General features: G+C 44.8%; 2 protein-coding genes across 52 annotated transcripts in view; one reads left to right on the forward strand and one right to left on the reverse strand.

Annotated features, from left to right (window-relative positions):
• The window catches only part of LOC310659256 (uncharacterized protein), a 516050-nt gene that overhangs the window by 90715 nt on the left and 405028 nt on the right, over nucleotides 1–20307 (forward strand). The gene's annotated exons all lie outside the window — the stretch shown is intronic.
• CELF2 (CUGBP Elav-like family member 2) overlaps nucleotides 1–20307 on the reverse strand; it is a 523411-nt gene that overhangs the window by 68553 nt on the left and 434551 nt on the right. For all 50 annotated transcript variants that reach the window (XM_083402110.1, XM_083402120.1, XM_083402090.1 and 47 more), the window contains one exon: nucleotides 11264–11398. In XM_083402110.1, the coding sequence (XP_083258236.1) occupies nucleotides 11264–11398 (135 nt within the window). The remainder of the gene's footprint in view (nucleotides 1–11263; nucleotides 11399–20307) is intronic.

The following is a 20307-nucleotide window of genomic DNA, read 5'->3' on the forward strand; positions in this document are numbered from 1 at the left end:
GATCTTTTTACTACTCCCGTGGTTCCCCTGAAATGGGGAAACAGAGCTGAGCTCAACCCACATACTCTACCCTAAATCTCTGGCAGACCTATCCACATGGCTTCGTACAGACATTAAAAAACATGGCTGAACCTTGCCAAAACTCACAGGACAAGCCCCATCAGGCAAAACAGTAATTTCCCCAGGAGCCCTAATTGATTCTGCCTGAGATATAGGTTCAAAATAAACAAGCACATAACAATGGATGAGTTAATTTACTCTCCACCCTTCAAAGAAAGCATTTTTTGGATCAAATTAATCAACAAAAATAGCTGGCCATCCACCCTCATCATGTCCCATCCCAAGTCATATTAACAGCAGCAACAGCAACACTAAGCATCTTAGCTAGTTGCCCAAACCTGCATTGGAAGGGTGCCCTTCTTCCGGAGGAAATTTTAAAATGTTTGGGAGCACGACGACATGGCTGGGCTCCATGCTCCAATCAGCCTAACAAGATGCACAGATGGAGTTTAGCACAAAGGCTCCCCCAGCAATCTCAAAACATGAAAAGCGTGTGACTTGCGCAGCCTTCGGTTCCATCCCCGAAGTGTGTGCTGCATGTCTTTCCCAATTTGTGCATCTATTTGCTACACACACCAGTTTTCAACATTGTGCTTGCTACCAGTTGTGCTGTCTTTGCTCCTAAGCCACAAAAGTCTGTACAGCTTCTAGGCTTTCATACATAACCCAATATGCTCCCTCTATCTATCTGTGCCTTCAATCAAGAATTTGATCTGGGCTGTGCAGAGAGGAGGACCCAGAGTAATAACCGTCATCTGGCCAATGCACTGCACTGCTACACTTCATCAGTTTGTGGCTCATTGTGCAATTACAATCTAGGGACGAATCAACACACACAGCCAAATCCCATCATTTGCTGATGGCTCACAGTGGTCAGGGACTCTTTCATGACTGAAACAACATGAGCTTAACCTCTGCCAGACAAGTCTATAAACCCAGGGTGCTGTTTGCCTTGCGAAATAACTCGTGCAGGATTGAAAACACTTGACTCTCTATTGGCTACAATTAATATTGAACTAATTGCCCAGATACCTGCACTCATCCATTTCCAGCTTGCATAGTTAATCCAATTAGTCCTATTAACATGAAAAAATTAAATGCTTAATTTGCTTTCCTGCGGTCGGTAGCTGGGGCTAGAATACGGCTTGAGCTGTAACTCTATATATAAAAAAGGATTTTCTACCAAATTTATTTTGGCTGCACGTGTATTTTTTTCCTGGTCACAGGAAAAAATCATTCAACCTCTCTTAATCTCAGCTGTTTCCTCTGAAGAGCACAGAGTAGCTCGATATATAGTTCCCAATCTTCTAAGGCTGGGAGCATATCTGAAAATCTTAGAATCCCTTATGGTCATCACAAATAATGTTCAGAAGCCTCATCCTTCAAAGGACAGGCAAAACACCTAGAACTTTGAAGAAGGCTGCTTTGGGACATAACTGCGGCCCATAATTAGAGTATAACATCTGTATTTCATGCCGCACAGAAGGACCAGACAAGTTGAAGGGTGCAAGTCCGTAGTGCTTCCTCATGCAATGTCCTTCTTTTGCTCCTGAATTTTGGGACATTGAGGACAAACAAAAGGAAGAATTCCTTTACAAAGGATTCCGAAGATACGACAAGGAGGAGAGCTATTACAGCTCGGTCGTATGGAAGCTCCGACACTCCCCCACCTCTTGCCTTCCATTCTGTGCATGCACTATGTCATAATTATGATGCTCTGCAGCGCCAACCTCAGCTCAGCGCCCAGTGCCGTGGGACCAGTTGAGCTGCCCCAAACCCTCCTCTGCCTCTAAAACACCCAAGGGCAGCTGTGGGAGTTCAGGGCAGGTCATATAGCACACACAGTTCTGCCTTCCAACAATGGGGAATGGCTGAAGGGCTCGAGAGGAATGGCTGGCTGCCTCACTCTGTCTAATGGTAGCGCTGGCACTGTGACGTAATCTTCTGGCACTGAAGATCAATTAAGAAAAGTGACTACATGGAAGGAGTGTTTCCTCTCCCCTTTGGTGCCCTGCAGATCCCTGCGTTCATCCTACACTGCTCAGAAGGGCCCCTCTGGAGAGGCTTGTGGAGGTCTCAATAACTGGCTGCAGGGTTCCTCACATATGGGATTCCCAGTGTATCAATGTGCCAATCATTTAGCAACATACTGGGTCTTACTTTGTCATTATAGTGGTACCTTCGTTCTCCAATGCCTTGGTACTCAAACAACTTGCAACCCAAACACTGTAAACCTGGAACTAAGTGTTCCAGTCTGTGAACTTTTTTCGGAAGCCGAAAGTACTCCATTTTCAGGGTTACGCTTCCAATTTGAGTGTTACGCTCCTGATCTGAGTGCCACACTTCCATTTTGGTCTGTCTGTTTTTGCTATTTTTGTGGCTCTTTTTTTGTTTGTTTTTGTGACTGTGCGGAACCCAGTTCAGCTACTGATTGATTGATTGATTTTGTGACTGCAGTACATTGTTTATTGCTTTCATTTTATGGATCAATGGTTCCATTAGATAGTAAAATTCATGTTAAATGGCTGTTTTAGGGGTTGTTTTTAAAAGTCTGGAACGGATTAATCCATTTTGAATTACTTTCTATGGGAAAGCGCGCCTTGGTTTTGCAACACTTTGGTTTTGGAACGGACTTCTGGAACGGATTAAGTTTGAGAACCAAGGTACCACTTTATTGGCTATGTTCAACCTCCACTGCCAGAGGTAATGCACCCCTCAATGCTCGTTGGTGAGAATCACAAGTGGCGAGAGGTGGTGTTGCACTCAGGTCTTTTCCCCTATAGAATCATAGACTTGAGGGGTGGAAGAGTGCTGGTTTTGACCTTTAAAGCCATTTGCAGCGTAGGACCCATGTACCTACGGGACCGCCTCTCCTGGTATGCCCCGAGGAGGACCTTAAGGTCCACAAATGACAACACCTTGGAGGTCCCAAGTCACAAGGTGGTTAGATTGGTCTCAACTAGGGCCAGGGCCTTTTCAGTACTGGCCCTGACTTGGTGGAACGCTCTGTCACAAGAGACTAGGGCCCTGCGGGACTTGAGATCTTTCCGCAGGGCCTGCAAGACAGAGCTGTTCCAACTGGCCTTTGGTTTGGACTCAGTCTGACCCTTATGTTTCCTTCCCCTTATGGTTTTGATCTATGGGCTACTATTAAAATGAGGCTGCATTTTAAATTATATTTTAACCTGTATTTTAAATTTGTTTTTTTATTATTTTTATTTTTAATTGTAATTTTACTGTTGTTAGCTGCCCTAAGCCCGGTTCTGGCCGGGGAGGGCGGGGTATATATATATTTGTTGTTGTTTAGTCGTTTAGTTGTGTCCAACTCTTCGTGACCCCATGGACCAGAGCATGTCAGGCACTCCTGTCTTCCACTGCCTCCCGCAGTTTGGTCAAACTCATGCTGGTAGCTTCAAGAACACTGTCCAACTATCTCATCCTCTGTCGTCCCCTTCTCCTTGTGCCCTCCATCTTTCCCAACATCAGAGTCTTTTCCAGGGAGTCTTTTCTTCTCATGAGGTGGCCAAAGTATTGGAGCCTCAGCTTCAGGATCTGTCCTTCCAGTGAGCATTCAGGGCTGATTTCCTTCAGAATGGATAGGTTTGATCTTCTTGCAGTCCATGGGACTCTCAAGAGTCTCCTCCAGGACCATAATTCAAAAGCATCCGTTCTTCGGCGATCAGCCTTCTTTATGGTCCAGCTCTCACTTATACATCACTACTGGGAAAACCATAGCTTTAACTATACGGACCTTTGTTGGCAAGGTGATGGTATATATATATATATATATATATATATATATATATATATATATATGGACCATGAGGGTCATGTGGGGCAACCGCCTGCAGTACAAGGCTGCTTTGCCCCACATGGGGCTCAAACCCACAACTCTGAGGTTAAGAGTCTCATGCTCTACCGATTGAGCTATCAACCAGGTCCTCCTTGTTGGTGTCCCAATAGACATCTGGCTTTCACGTCCATCTTACATAAACTGCTTAGAGGTTTTGACGATTAAGTGGCACACAGATCCCGTTACATTTATTTAATTCTAAACTACGTGCTATTTAGTTCTGTTAAATAGATTAGATAAACAGAATCGGGTTGGCCGCCATGAGAACAAGATGCTGGAATAAATGGGCTTTTGACCCGGTCCAGCAGACAGGCTTTTCTTATGCCCTCATCATTTGTCACCTGCCCATCCGTGCTTGAAAATGCTCCCCTGCACCTCCAAAATCTATTCTGACAGTGAAAAAACAGCAAACCTCAAAGAGAACAAGCATGCTCAAGATTCTAGATACACAGAAGCTCGCAAAGTGTACAGAAAACTGAAATTTCAGAATATAAGAAGGCTCTTGATGCCAGGGAATGGGAGAGAAGGAAGGTTCCCATTCTAGGACTGAGGATAACGTGAAAACACAGACATCTACATGGGTCCTGCTAGTTTTTAGAATATTGTTTCGGTACTTTCAGGAATTTTCCCCAAGGCGATGTGCTCATGACTTTGGGATATATGTAAGAATTGCAATGAAAATGCATAAACTGCGATTCCCTTGATTCTGTGGTATTGACATCTGTTATACGGCAGCCGCACAATGACAGTCACATATCCATGGAGCAATATGGCAAGGCCATATCTTCCTAGGTTCCTTGAGGATGGGACAGTATTGAGTCAAATGAGTATGTGGTTGGACTCTACATAAGCAGGCTGTGCATTGGGTAGATGTCCAGAATTTTGTAATGGGTAAAGAAAAACAATATTCTGTTAAATCTCAGCAGTCAAGTTTACAGCCTCTTTGGACTGTGGAGATGGGCTTGAAAATGTGGCGTTCTAGAGCTGCGCTGAAATTTTCTTTTTCTGCCATTAAGGGGAGTGGCGTGGGGAAAGAAACAAAAACTCATGGGAAGATCATGGGAGTGGAAGATATTTCTTGAACATTGTTTTGTGTGTGTGTGTGTGTGTGTGTGTGTGTAGGGGTAGTTGCAGCTTATCTTACTTAAACTTATAAAGGTAGTTGAGATTTCCCCCCCCCATATTGATTTTTAATTAAAAAAAAAATATTTATTAAATCCATATGCTGCCTTTCATCTGAAGCCCACAGGGTGGTTCACAACATAAAAATACAAAATGAAAGTTTTAAAATCAAGGGGAAAGCTTTTTAAAAGAAAGAACAAAAAAACCCTGTCCTTTGCCACCTCATAAGTTTAAGTAAGGTATGCAGAACTCCTCCCTCATATTCATATATATATATATATATATATATGCAGGTTTTGGTGTCCTCGGGTGTCTTCCCGTGTAAAAGTTGGGGTGTCTAGGCGACGTTTCGACGAGGTCTCACTCGTCATCTTCAGGCTGGTGCTTTCGGCTTCTTGTTACTGGAACAGAGCAGGATCTCAGTGTTTGAGTTCCTATAAATACTGTTGAGGAGGTGTGGTGTATAGCCTCCAATGTTCTGGGCAGAGAGGAGGTTCCCAGGCTAGTGTGCCTTTTCTTCTTTTGTTCCTTAATTACTTGAGGGATATCTTGAGTGATTTCTTGAGTGATTTCCTGAATCCCACTTAGGTGGGTCATTAGGTGTGGATTAGTTGCTAAAGCCTTCGTGTCTTGAACTCTTGAACTTTGTGAAGAGTTTTTCTGAGAAGATGGCTGTACTGCACTTGGTTGTGCTCTGGCTTGGCTTCGTGTATAGGGGCGAGCTGTGGTTTTGTGGCCTGTGCCAGCCAGATCTGTGTAGGGATTGCAGGGGGGTGCAGCATCCGGAGGTGCCACCCTGGTTTGGCTACTGGATGGTGTCTGTAATTTATCTGTGGAGAGGGTCTGGGTTTGGGTCTGGTGTGGTTGATTGGTGATGGCGTTCTGTGTGCCTCTGGATCTGGTGTCAGATTTTGTGGGGAGGGCTAATTTCCAGATGTCTGGCAAGCGGGATGTGTCGTCACGCTTGTTCATGTTGTGAGGGTGTTTCTCTATCTCGATGGCTTCCATGATTATTCTCTTGTGGTGATGTTCCATGTTAAAGAGCAATTTGGAATCTGCAAAATTAATTTCGTGTCCTGTTTCTTTCATGTGTTGGAAAAGAGAGGAAGTTTTTTCTTCTTTTTTGACGGCATTCTTGTGTTCTGCGATCCGTGCATTTATTCGTCTGTTTGTTTGTCCAATGTACGTGGCTGGGCAGACTTTGCAGGGTATTTCATAGACCCCTTGGTTTTCCAACTGAATTTTATCCTTGGGGTTTCTGAGGATATTGGCTATTTTTTGGTTGGTGCAAAAGGCTGTTTTGATATTGTGTTTATGGAGGATTTTGCTAATTTTATCTGTAGTGCCCTTGATATAAGGAAGGAGGGCTATGCCATTGTTTTCTTCTGTGTCTTGGTTTTTGGGGGGTGTTTCTTTTTGGATTAGCTTCGTAACCCTGTTTTGCTGGTATCCATTGGCAATTAACACATTTGAGAGATTCTGTAACTCAGTTGTCAAGTGGTCTTCGTCAGCCAGGCGTTTGGTTCTGGAGATGAGAGTCTTGGCTACGGAGTTTATTTGTGCAGGGTGGTGGTGTGATTGTGCATGTAAGTAGCGGTTGGTGTGTGTTTTTTTCCGGTAGATAGTGTGTCCTAGGGAGCCATCAGGTTTTTTGTAGATTAGGACGTCAAGGAAGGGAAGTTGGTTGTTGGCTTCTATTTCCATAGTGAATTGTATTTTGGGGTGTAGGCTGTTGAGATGTGTGAGGAAGCTATCCAGTTTTTCCTTCCCGTGTGGCCAAATTACAAAGGTGTCGTCAACATATCTGAGCCAAAGTTTGGGTTTGTGTTCTGACTTGTCTAAAGCATTGGTTTCAAAGTGTTCCATGTACAGGTTAGCGATGACCGGTGAGAGGGGTGATCCCATAGGTGCTCCTTCTATCTGTTTGTATCTTTGTCCATTGTGGATGAAGTACGTGTTGGTTAGGCAGTGGTTGGTCAGGTCCAAGATGTATTCGGGGGGATTGTATTTGTTTTGAATGGCTGTCAAGGCTTCATTAATGGGCACTTGTGTGAAGAGAGATACAACATCGAAGCTCACAAGTAGGTCATTGGGTTGTAGGTTTTGCTTCTTTATTGTTTCTATGAACTGGAAGGAGTTTGGAACGTGTGAAGAGATGGATTCTGCATAGGGCTGAAGTTGCTTGGCGAGAAATTTAGCGAGATTTTGTAGAGGTGAGCCTATGGAGCTGACTATTGGTCTGAGTGGTGTTCCTTCTTTGTGTATCTTGGGGAGGCCGTAGAGTTTGGGGCATCTGGATGATTTTTCTCAATAGTCAGCTCCATAGGCTCACCTCTACAAAATCTCGCTAAATTTCTCGCCAAGCAACTTCAGCCCTATGCAGAATCCATCTCTTCACACGTTCCAAACTCCTTCCAGTTCATAGAAACAATAAAGAAGCAAAACCTACAACCCAATGACCTACTTGTGAGCTTCGATGTTGTATCTCTCTTCACACAAGTGCCCATTAATGAAGCCTTGACAGCCATTCAAAACAAATACAATCCCCCCGAATACATCTTGGACCTGACCAACCACTGCCTAACCAACACGTACTTCATCCACAATGGACAAAGATACAAACAGATAGAAGGAGCACCTATGGGATCACCCCTCTCACCGGTCATCGCTAACCTGTACATGGAACACTTTGAAACCAATGCTTTAGACAAGTCAGAACACAAACCCAAACTTTGGCTCAGATATGTTGACGACACCTTTGTAATTTGGCCACACGGGAAGGAAAAACTGGATAGCTTCCTCACACATCTCAACAGCCTACACCCCAAAATACAATTCACTATGGAAATAGAAGCCAACAACCAACTTCCCTTCCTTGACGTCCTAATCTACAAAAAACCTGATGGCTCCCTAGGACACACTATCTACCGGAAAAAAACACACACCAACCGCTACTTACATGCACAATCACACCACCACCCTGCACAAATAAACTCCGTAGCCAAGACTCTCATCTCCAGAACCAAACGCCTGGCTGACGAAGACCACTTGACAACTGAGTTACAGAATCTCTCAAATGTGTTAATTGCCAATGGATACCAGCAAAACAGGGTTACGAAGCTAATCCAAAAAGAAACACCCCCCAAAAACCAAGACACAGAAGAAAACAATGGCATAGCCCTCCTTCCTTATATCAAGGGCACTACAGATAAAATTAGCAAAATCCTCCATAAACACAATATCAAAACAGCCTTTTGCACCAACCAAAAAATAGCCAATATCCTCAGAAACCCCAAGGATAAAATTCAGTTGGAAAACCAAGGGGTCTATGAAATACCCTGCAAAGTCTGCCCAGCCACGTACATTGGACAAACAAACAGACGAATAAATGCACGGATCGCAGAACACAAGAATGCCGTCAAAAAAGAAGAAAAAACTTCCTCTCTTTTCCAACACATGAAAGAAACAGGACACGAAATTAATTTTGCAGATTCCAAATTGCTCTTTAACATGGAACATCACCACAAGAGAATAATCATGGAAGCCATCGAGATAGAGAAACACCCTCACAACATGAACAAGCGTGACGACACATCCCGCTTGCCAGACATCTGGAAATTAGCCCTCCCCACAAAATCTGACACCAGATCCAGAGGCACACAGAACGCCATCACCAATCAACCACACCAGACCCAAACCCAGACCCTCTCCACAGATAAATTACAGACACCATCCAGTAGCCAAACCAGGGTGGCACCTCCGGATGCTGCACCCCCCTGCAATCCCTACACAGATCTGGCTGGCACAGGCCACAAAACCACAGCTCGCCCCTATACACGAAGCCAAGCCAGAGCACAACCAAGTGCAGTACAGCCATCTTCTCAGAAAAACTCTTCACAAAGTTCAAGAGTTCAAGACACGAAGGCTTTAGCAACTAATCCACACCTAATGACCCACCTAAGTGGGATTCAGGAAATCACTCAAGAAATCACTCAAGATATCCCTCAAGTAATTAAGGAACAAAAGAAGAAAAGGCACACTAGCCTGGGAACCTCCTCTCTGCCCAGAACATTGGAGGCTATACACCACACCTCCTCAACAGTATTTATAGGAACTCAAACACTGAGATCCTGCTCTGTTCCAGTAACAAGAAGCCGAAAGCACCAGCCTGAAGATGACGAGTGAGACCTCGTCGAAACGTCGCCTAGACACCCCAACTTTTACACGGGAAGACACCCGAGGACACCAAAACCTGCATTCCTGTACCCGTGAAAATCTACGAAAGCATATATATATATATATATATATATATATATATATATATGGTGAAATTTCTCTCACCCCAAAGAAAACAGTAGAAAATCAGGATCTGTTTTCCAGGGGAGAGTATTTTTGGGAAACTGGGAAGGAAATCTTGGGCTACATTTAATGAGAAGTGATGCCTGATGACATTTCTGAAGCAGAGAGTGATTTCCAGAAGTCAGAGTGTTCTGCACAGCTCCTGGCCTCGTCTCGTGACTGGCAGATGCTGAATAAATCACGTCAAATAAGAACATGTATGCAAATAAGCTTAATCTGATTTGCATGTTGTATAATTCAGCTGGGGGGCCCAGAATTATTTTTATTAAGTGCACAAATATTCCTGTGACTATATTGTTGTGTTTCCCTTTACAATGAATTCCACATTGTACTAACCAGTGAGAAGGTGTGGACTCCTACACAAATTGGAAACAATATGCACCTCCTGATGGTTTCTATGTTATGGTAAATGTCTGATATTTGATGATTGATGACATTTACTGGTATGTCTTAAGACAGTGTATGACTTTTTGTGTCACAAGCCTCTTAAAACACACATACACATTTATATCTGTGGTCTGATGAATCTCCTGCATATGGTGAAAATGATATCATTCAAGGCTCTACAGATCTGTCAGTAAATGTCAGAATTTGCAGACATTACCTTGCTGACCGTCATACAACCCTAAGCCCGATAAACATAAGCATCCACCAAATCTATCGCGACATATGCAATTACAGGGAATGCTACATATTATTTCTTTACTAGCGAAGTAGATGTGATTAGGCAAGCTTAGTCCTTAACAGCTGAGAAGACCTATATGGCTACACCACATGCTTTGCGAGTCAACCTCTTCCTGCTGTTTCCAAATTCTCCCTGGGATCTGTACCACATAAGTTCCCTCCTTGAATTAGGTCTGCAAATTTGCAGCATGGACCATGCTGCATAAAGGCTGGCTCAAAACATTGCCACCACACTCAGTCGAGGGGTGGACAACCTGTGGCTCTGCAGATGTTGTTGGACTATAACAGGCTTCCTCCAACTCGGCCCTCCAGATGTTTTTGGCCTACAACTCCCATGATCCCTAGCTAGCAGGAACAGTGGTCAGGGATGATGGGAACTGTAGACTCAAAACATGTGGAGGGCCGAGTTGGAGGAAGCCTGGACTATAATATCTGTCAGCCCCAGACAGGATGGCCAGTGGCCAGGAAAAATGAGTAGTCCAGCCCCACCTGCAAGTCCACACACGTTCCCCAGCCCCACAGCTGTCAAGAAACCAAACACAGGGTAGGGCGAAGCAGACAAAGAGGTGCAGATAGGACCAGGCTTGGTTTTGTAATTCTGGAGTCACCAGAGGCAGAGAGCAGGCTTCAGCTGTCCCCAAAGGCACCCTCCTACTTTCTATAGCATTAGGGGAATGGTTGACATTCACTCCCGTAGAGAAAACTGAACTAGGGGAGAGCATCGCAGTGAAAGCACAACCACCCGCATGATCTTAGGAGGTGATCTGGGCCCAGAGGTAGGCAGGTGAGCGCAATACACCTGGCCACAGGCATTTCTGCAGTATGAAAGCCATTCCCTCATGTGCACCCCACCTGTCAGAATGATGGCCATCTAAATTAAAAATATGGGAGTAACGGCCCCTGTGTTGAATTTCTCTCTCCACCGGTCAAAGGGGGCAATGACATGCCTTAATGTACGTTGCCACAGATAACCTCTTGGGCATTTTATTATTATTATTATTAAGTAAAAGGTGATAATTTCAGCTTCTATTAAAGAATTCGCAAGGGTTCCTCTGTCACATGGCATGCTTCCAAGCATAGCCTCTAGATGCTGACAGAGGCTTCGTCTCCCCCGGCCGTGATCTCCAGCTCCAATTAGCACTTAGAAATAATGATAAGAGGGTTTCGTAGGCTTCTCGCACTCACCTCGGCTCAGCCCGTCTGGTCCCCGGAGGATCCGGCATTCTTCTATCTGGCCAAATGGAGAAAACATCACCCTGATATCGTTCTCGTTACACTTCTTCGAAACCATTCCTATGAACAATTTTCTGTCTTCCACAGCTAGGAGATAAAAAAACAACGACGAATGAGCAAAGGGCAATTCAAACCCCTCTCTTCCCCCTCCCCGCCCCCACCTTGCCTCATCTGTGATCAATGCTTCATTACCACTTCAAACCGAGAGCTGGTCTTGTGAGCAGGGCAGTGCTAACTGACGGCAAGCCCTGTGGAAAACATTTCGCTGTACCTTCTTCTCTTTCCTTTCTGGAGTCACTCCCTGCCTTTCTCTTGCAATGGTTCCCCTCCTCTCCTCTCCCTTCCTTGACCATCCCTACCCCTCTGGCTCAATCTAGTACGACTACTCTACTACCACTACTAAGCGGTGTGCGCAGATTCTAATTTAGATGAAATCCACCCTCAATCCTGCCTTCTAATATATGAAAAGAGAAATGAGAATGGATGCCTGAAACAAAGCCTATGAATTAGCCTGGAGAAGAGGAGGTTAAGGGGTGATATGATAGCCATGTTCAAATATATAAAAGGATGTCATATAGAGGAGGGAGAAAAATTGTTTTCTGCTGCTCCAGAGAAGCGGACACGGAGCAATGGATCCAAACTACAAGAAAGAAGATTCCACCTACACATTAGGAAGAACTTCCTGACAGTAAGAGCTGTTTGACAGTGGAATTTGCTGCCAAGGAGTGTGGTGGAGTCTCCTTCTTTGGAGGTCTTTAAGCAGAGGCTTGACAACCATATGTCAGGAGTGCTCTGATGGTGTTTCCTGCTTGGCAGGGGGTTGGACTCAATGGCCCTTGTGGTCTCTTCCAACTCTATGATTCTATTCTATTCTATTCTATTCTATTCTATTCTATTCTATTCTATTCTATTCAACTCAGGGAAGACTTGAAAGGCATATGGGACACTCCAACCCGCCCCAAATCAATTTCAACAAGCTGTATGAAACGGGCAGCAACTATGCCAAAGACAGAATACTGGCGCAGGATTCCCCGCTCTCCTTTACCTACAGCAACACAGTGATTCCCACCCCAAACGAACATTGCTGGTGAGCATCCCCCTATCAGGCCTGAGTCCTTGCAAGATTACTACGGGGGAAACCAAATCCCCAGCAGACTTGTAATGCTGCGCTTGCAAAGATTATTATTTTTTCTTAAGGGGGTGCGGTCAAGTTATTGCTAGATGGTTTCCTTTTCTGTATAGGCTCACGCAAAGTAGGTCAAGGCAGCAGCTGTATGCATTGGATTGAGTTTAAGCAAGCTCACATTCAGAAAGCTTTAAAGCGACAGAGCCTGAAATGGCTTAAAGCTGGGTTGGGATGCGTTGACAAATCTGATGCTCCAGAATTTGGACTCAGCAGGCACCAGATGCGGATTTCTTACTACCGAAAATGTTTGTCCCACTTAACATATATATATATATATATATATATATATATATATATGAAACACATTTAGAAAAATTCACAAACCGCTTAATCAAAAAAAGCCCCTCTGCATAACATAATGTGAAGCAACTGCCAATAATATGCAGATAAAAATCAGCAAATATTTTTAAAGCTTTTAAAAAGTTTGCGCCATTTTGCTGTGCTAATTAATCTACTTGTTGATAGGCTGGTCATACCCAATCTGAGTCTTAAATGAAACAGTTGGATTTTCTGAAAAACCGCTTAAAATGTCTGAGAAGGATATGGGCTGCTCATATCTGATTTTTGTTTTGTTTTGGTGAATTTCATTTAAAAAAAGCTTAAAAACTTCAATTTGTTGTTATTATTATTATTATTATGAAATGAAGATTTTAGTGAAAATACAGAAATGCATGGCGTGAAGAGAAGTTGCTTGCAAACAGTGCTGGATTTACGTATAAGCTAAACAAGCTATAGCTTACGGCCCCACTCTCGGGGGCCCCTAAAAATTTTTAAGGGAAAAAAACCTGGACGTACATTTCCAAAATGTAAGATAAAAAATAAATAAAATAAAACCTACACACAGCAACAGTGATTTGAGTTGTGTAGGCTCCTGTGATGTAAGTAATGGGCCCCGCCTGCTAGCCTGCTCCCTAAAATATCACCGGTTTGCTCATTTCTATATACAGTGGCACTTTATGAACTATATTTCAGTTCAACAATTACTTTGATAAAATACATATTTTGTTATGTGCAAATGGCTTTAGATACCTATGAGGTCCATAAATTACCATATAGCATATATTCAACACAAAAAAACAGCGACCATTTGTTGTGGACAAAGGACAGCTGGACATATCAAGGGCCCCATTACCTTCAGTAGCTTAGGGCCTCATCAAACCTAAATCCGGCCCTGGGTGCCATCCAACCGTCTTAGGACTCCGCTCTGGATTTCTGTAGGGTTTACTGCTTTGCCTTTTCCCGCAAGCCGTTTCCCATCAAGACTGCAGTAGGGGCAATGTGCCAAGTTACTACTGCCCCTAATCGCTAAGGTCTCCACCTGGAGTAGCTCCCTTGCACTTGCAATTTACTTTTTAAAAAGCCAGCCACACCCTTGCTGGTGCTATACAGTGGTTAGGCATCAGAGGGCCAGTGGTCTGATTCAGTATAAAGCCAGCTTCCTATGCCCCATGTGCATGAACTGAGCATGTGCCAAAAAAGTGTGTTCTCCTTCATGGAGAGCACGTGTTGCGGTGGGGGCTAACAAGACACCCACTGCTGCTGGGCGGGAAAAGAGTTTGGCCACCATTATCTTTGAGCTTCCTGTTACTGGGGAGATTTATATGTTGCCATTTTGTGATTGACAGCCATGTCCTTTAAATACCCTGCGCGCAGCGTTGAACTTCCTTTTTTTCACTGCACGCATCGGATCACCCGCCCCCCCTATGTTCAGCGTTGTTCACTTGACCTTGCTATGCCTGTCATGGGGTCATCTGCTCTTGGGGCAGGGGCCCGGTAGGAATTTTGTCCATTTGGCTGATTGGATGGTGCCATTTGGTTTTTGCCTACTGCGTAGCAAATCATCACAACTTGTAAGGTTGCGGTTAGGCATTGGTTTAGGAACTGGTTGGTGGAGGGGTATGGATTGGCTGTGCCTGGCCCTCCAAATGCTGCTGCTGCAAGGATATTCCATTAAAGGAATCCAGGGCCTCGCCATGCTTTTGTGCAAACCCCTGTCAAGGGGCTAGGGCCACACAAGAGCCCCTGGGAGCATTTTGGGAGAGGTGAGGGCATGGTACCCAGCTCCATCTCTCTCCCCAAATGTTTTCCCTTACTGACTTCACATGCATGTGAATGTCAGTCTATCCACATGCTGGGTCAGATAGCCTCAACCAATGCCTAAACAACCACTCACATTTATTGTATTTTTAATAAAGTTGTGGCTAAAACCATGCCAAAAACCTTAAACTAAAATCAAGTGTCAATGGTGGTTTTTTTTGGGGGGTGTCTTGGGGACCTCGACACGTAAACATGCCTCCCTGTTCTACAACATGTCTTTGCTCTGTGGCCAATGGCTGTGCTTCTTCAGCAAACAGGCAGAGGTGGAAAGCATTCCCTGAAGACGGAAGCTTGAAAGCCGTCGATCGACTCTTTCCTTTTATTCCTTCTCCTTCTTTGATCACGTGCAACCCCAGGGGGTGGCGGGAAAAGGGGGTCTTAAGCGACAGGGGACAGATGTCAGATAAGAGACATCCAAGACCAGACCTATACACGATGGATCTGAAAGGCTTGGAAGATTGCCAAGTCACTGTTCTTGTCCATCTCCCTCCAAACCGCAAGTGCTTATTATACAGCAGATATCTCGTTCCTTCCTTGGCTCTGGAAATGTCATGCAAATTCTATGCGCTGCTAATGAGCACATAGTCAGCGCTGGTAGGGAAGCGCGGAGAAATCGTTCCTCCAGAGAACCTGCCATTCAGTTATTTATTTCTATTATTGTGCAAATTATTTTAGTAATGAAGGAGTTCTTTCGTTTCCATTCCACTGGGGGACAGATGGGGGAGGAGAGGGGAAAAAATCTTCCTTGAGCCCCCTCCCCTTCTCCCCATCCAGGGATATTAGCAAGCATTTGCTGGGGGGCAGAGGGGGGGCATGTAGAGCAGCAGAGTACTGTGCAGAGAAAACCAGCATATTTTCATTCCGTTTTATGTGTCTCACAGCTTTGATACGTTTTTCCGCGCACTGTGCATAGCTATATAGCGGTGAAAGTGTGTACATCTGTGTCTTGGGTTAGCTGTGTTGAGGCGCTCAACTGTTTATCGCTCCCTAGAGCGCCATCAAGTAATTTCTCCCCCAAATATTCATGCACAGTTAGCAACATTATTCTGCTATTTTATACTAGCTGGCATACGGAAAACATGCTTCCCCGCCCAGGAAATAAAAAAAAGATAGCAACTGAACCATTAAGCAAAGCAAACAAACTGGTGGGTTCCAGTTTGGGCCTCAATCCAAATTTCATGAAGAACAAAGCTTTATTGTAGAGTACAATTCACCAGGTATAAGGTCTCCATTTTGGTCCTCAGAACTGCTTCATTGGGGCAAGATTACCAGGCCTGCACTGTTTTGGTTTCTTTGAATAAAGAGTTAACATCACTGACATTTTATTTTATTTTTTTGCCGAACTTTTCCTGACTCCAGCTCCTAACAGACCCTTACTCTACCTCATGGGTAGGCAAACTAAGGGCGGATCCAGCCCAATCGCCCGGTCTGGGAATCAGCGTGTTTTTAAATGAGTAGAATGTGTGCTTTTATTTAAAATGCATCTCTGGGTTATTTGTGGGTGAAATATACTCAGAGTCGCAAAGTGATTTCATGCTCTTTATTCAGCTCATAGTGGTGAGGAGGAATGAATGAAAGCCCCCTCAAAGTATCTGCCTTATATACATTATTTACACAATGGGCTGCACATGATTGGCTAATTCCGGAATTCTACTGTAAGCCAATCAGGTTGTGGATTCACTTCTATCTGGAGCATGATTGGGTGGTTCCTGCCAACCAATCATACTGCTGCATTGTTCTAGGACCAATCAGACTGCTGCATTCTGAATCCTATTGTTCTAGGACCAATCAGACTGCTGCCTTTTGGATCCTATTGTTCTAGGACGAATCAGACTGCTGCGGTTTGGATCCTATTCAACTGAGTACATAACAGTGGGGGATAGGAATTCGTTCATAACCCCCCCCCCCAAAAAAAAAATGTAGTCCGGTGTCAGGGAACTGCCATCAGAACAGGGGCGGGAAACAGAGGGGCAGTCGTGTTACAGGGAGCCTCCGAAAATCTTGCAAAGCAGTTCTTCCGGTGATGAGGAAAGCCCCACCTCCAGTGGGGAAGAGAGGAAAGGATCAGAGGATGCTGCTGGGAGCCTCAGCACCGCTCCTGGCCAAGCCGGCCAGGAGGGAAGCACGCCTCTTCCATCGCACACCCTGCGCAGAGGTCTAAAGCGCAAAGAGGGAGTAACAAGACTTTTATGCTGGGGGAGGTCCAGGAAACAACCACTCCCGGATTCTGCTAGCGATTGAGGCAGACATGAACTTGTGGCTCTGCACTGTAAATCGTTTGCACCAAAATGAAACCTGTAAAAGTGGGGGGAGGGAGGAAATATGGGGGGGGGGGATAAGGATGATATGTTTCTGGATAATATGTTTTGTTTCAATTTTGAATAAAAAAGTTATTTTTAAAAAAGAATATAGCTTATTCTTTACAACATTTCCAAGGAGGAATGACCTGCGTTTTACATATCAAGGAGGGCTCTTAGGAGTGGTCCATCAGCTCTTAAGGTATTTCGGGTGCAATGTTCAGCGTTAAATAACTTGTCTGAAAGTTGTGACAAGTTAAATTAAAACGGAGCGTACATGGAGGGTGGCAGAAGAACTTCGTAAAGCCAGACACCTTTCCCTTCTCTCCCTGTACATGTATAAGGGAAGGCGGCGATCTAAGCAGCCGCTGCTTCAACTTCCCTTTCTCCTCCGCCACCCCGAGAAAAACAACAACAACAAAGGTTTTTTTTTTTTAATTTTCCAAACTGCTGCAGATGATGAATTCCCTACTGGCCTGCTCAAGTTTCGCTGGTAAACTGATAAATACGGCAAATTAACTAAAACGATTTCACAGGTTTTCAGCTGGAGGCTGATTTTATAGTAAATTAAACACCCAGCTCATGTATACTGTATATCTTTTACAAAACGCTGCATTCAAGAGAACTGACTCAAGAGTAAAAAAACAACAACACCACACACACACAAACCAATACACAGCTATGGATCAGCACCGCTGTTTTGCAATTGCTGCTGATAGATCTTCGGAAGGAACCAGACGCATTGACTCTAAAGTAACAAAGCACAAACTGACCTGGTTTTCAGCAGAGGAGATGCAGCACCAGCCAATCTCCTTTCACACAGGATCTAACCCTGCTGATACCTACTGATTTTTAAAGTGGTGACCAAGGGGCTGGGCAACGTTTTTTCCTACCTCAAACACCACATTCTGAGCTCGCATGAGACGTCTTAATCTCAGGGTTGTGAGTTCGAATCCCCCATTGGGCAACAGATTCCTGCATTGCAGGAAGCTGGACTAGATGACTCTTGTGTGGAGAATTTCCCCCCAGCCTGGGCAGGTACCCCTGGTGGGCAGGGCCAAAAGAAAAAGCATGGGGAGCAATGGACGTGACTTGTTTAAAATTACTTATTAATCTTCATTACATTTTGAATGGCTCAGGCCAAAGACCTATCTCATCCAGCAACCTGTTCCCTTCATTAGCCAACCAGAAGCTTGCTCAGCAACTAATATTCAGAGGTGTGCTGTCCCCAAGACTGGAGGCAATCTGCAGCCATCACTACAGACCTGCACCAACAGCCTTATCCTCCATTAATCCGCATACTTGTCACTTTGAGTGGATATGAATACCATATAAACCAACCCAGACTTTGCGTTCATCATCTAAAGCCCGTCTTTGTGTGCCTGCCACACATGTCGTCTGGAGGGTAGAAACACGAGAACGGAGCCTTATCTGTAGTGGCTCCCTATTTGTGGAATGCTCTCCCCAGGGAGGTTTGCCTGGCGCCTTCATTATACACCTTTAAGTGCCAGGTGAAAATGTTCCTCTTAAACCAGGCCTTAGGCTGATTCATATTCTACGGCCTTTTAAATGTGTTTGTGGGAGGCGGGGTATAGCTTTGTTTTTTAACTATGTATTCCTTTTATCCTGCATTTTTAACTTGTGAACCGCCCTGAGATCTTTGGCTGAAGGGCGGTATATGCAAATAATAATAATAATAATAATAATGCTTTCCTGAGGCAATCAAGATGGCGACCCCTTCACATTTCATGTACAAAAACTAACCAGACTGGCAGCAACTGAACCTTCCTTAAGCACTGGTGATGTAGTCTTCTACTACATCTGAGTAGCTCACACAAAGCTCTGTCTTCCACCATTTGCCACCTAAGGCAGCCGCCTCACTCTGCCTCATGGTAGGGCCGGCGTTGTGTAACCTGCTCAGTGCCGATTTAAATGCATCACAATAAGAGTCCTGGTGCCTTTCTCCGAGCTGGTGGGCACCCGTCTGCCTTGAAAGACAATGTACCACACCTCTGCTGGTGAAGTCAAACCGTTAGCGGCACGTCAGCACCAGTTTCGAGTCTCTGTTCCTCAACAGACAAAAGCCCGCCCTCTCTGGTAGGACCCGGCCATGTTCCGACTTCGCAGAAGAAAAGATTTCAAAATTCTAAAAGGAACAAAGTGCTGAATTGAAAGTAGTAATTAAATGCCATATGTTAGCACTAACACGTAGGGGAAAGAAGTTGCTAATTAATTCAGGCAGATTTAGATCCAGGTGTGACACGGACAGATTGCACGCTTGGGGTTTTTGCAGGCTTACAAGCCGGGATTTAAAATTTCTCCCTTTCTCCCTCCCCCTCGTCCACCCGCTCGGAATATATTATTAAAAAACAAAACGAAAAACCCTTTGATTTATAGAAAAGCTGTTAACTCTTTCCATATGAGTAAAAGCGGCTTATACATCAGCACCCATGTTTACAAATAGATTTCCAGATTTGTTTAGGCCAGCAGGCTACCGATTCTTCCTTTGACCTCCCAGCTTAAATGCAAGCATGTCTTGAGCTGCGCCAGTGGAGAAACATGTTCTTTGGGGTCATCTGGTTTCATGGTGACATCAGGTGATGGACAGCTTAACCCACCTGCCAGGAGGGCCACTGGGGGTGGGTGAGCTCAGAATAAAGCGTGCCGGCCAAATCCTGTTCCTCGTCCCCAAATGAGGAGTTCATCCTGAGAACACAAGGAAGGAGGATGCAAGACAGCCCTGCCTTCTGAAGTTACGGTTTCAGGATTTTGCACATGTGGAATAGTAGTAGTAGTAGTAGTAATCATCATCATCATCATCATCTTCATCTTTATACCCCGCCCATCTGACTGGGTTGCCCCAGCCACTCAGGGCAGCTTCCAACAAATATAACAACATAAAAGGACCCCTGGGTGGTAAAGTCCAGCCAATGGTGACTATGGGGTTGCTGCACTCATCTTGCTTTCAGGCCGAGGGAGCTGGCGTTTGTCCATAGAAAGCTTTCCGGGTCATGTGGCCAGCATGACTAAACTGCTTCTGGGGCAATGGAACACCGTGACGGAAACTAGAGTGCACAGAAACTCCGTTTACCTTCCCACCGCAGTGGTACCTATTTATCTACTCGAACTGGTGTGCTTTCGAACTGCTAGGTTGGCAGGAGCTGGGACAGAGCAACGGGAGCTCACCCCGTTGCAGGGATTCGAACCACCAACCTTCCAATCGGCAAGCCCAAGAGGCTCAGTGATTTAGACCACAGTGCCACCCGCGTCCAACAAATACAGAAACATAATGAAACATCAAAAGGCTTCCCTATACAGAGCTGCCTTCAGATGTCTTCCAAAGGTTATATAGTTACTCATCCCCTTGACATCTGAGGGAGGGCGTTCCACAGGGCAGGCGCCACTACCAAGAAGGC

Source organism: Podarcis tiliguerta (genome assembly GCF_965153285.1).
Source record: "Podarcis tiliguerta genome assembly, chromosome: 10".
In the NCBI taxonomy this organism is placed as follows: domain Eukaryota; kingdom Metazoa; phylum Chordata; class Lepidosauria; order Squamata; family Lacertidae; genus Podarcis; species Podarcis tiliguerta.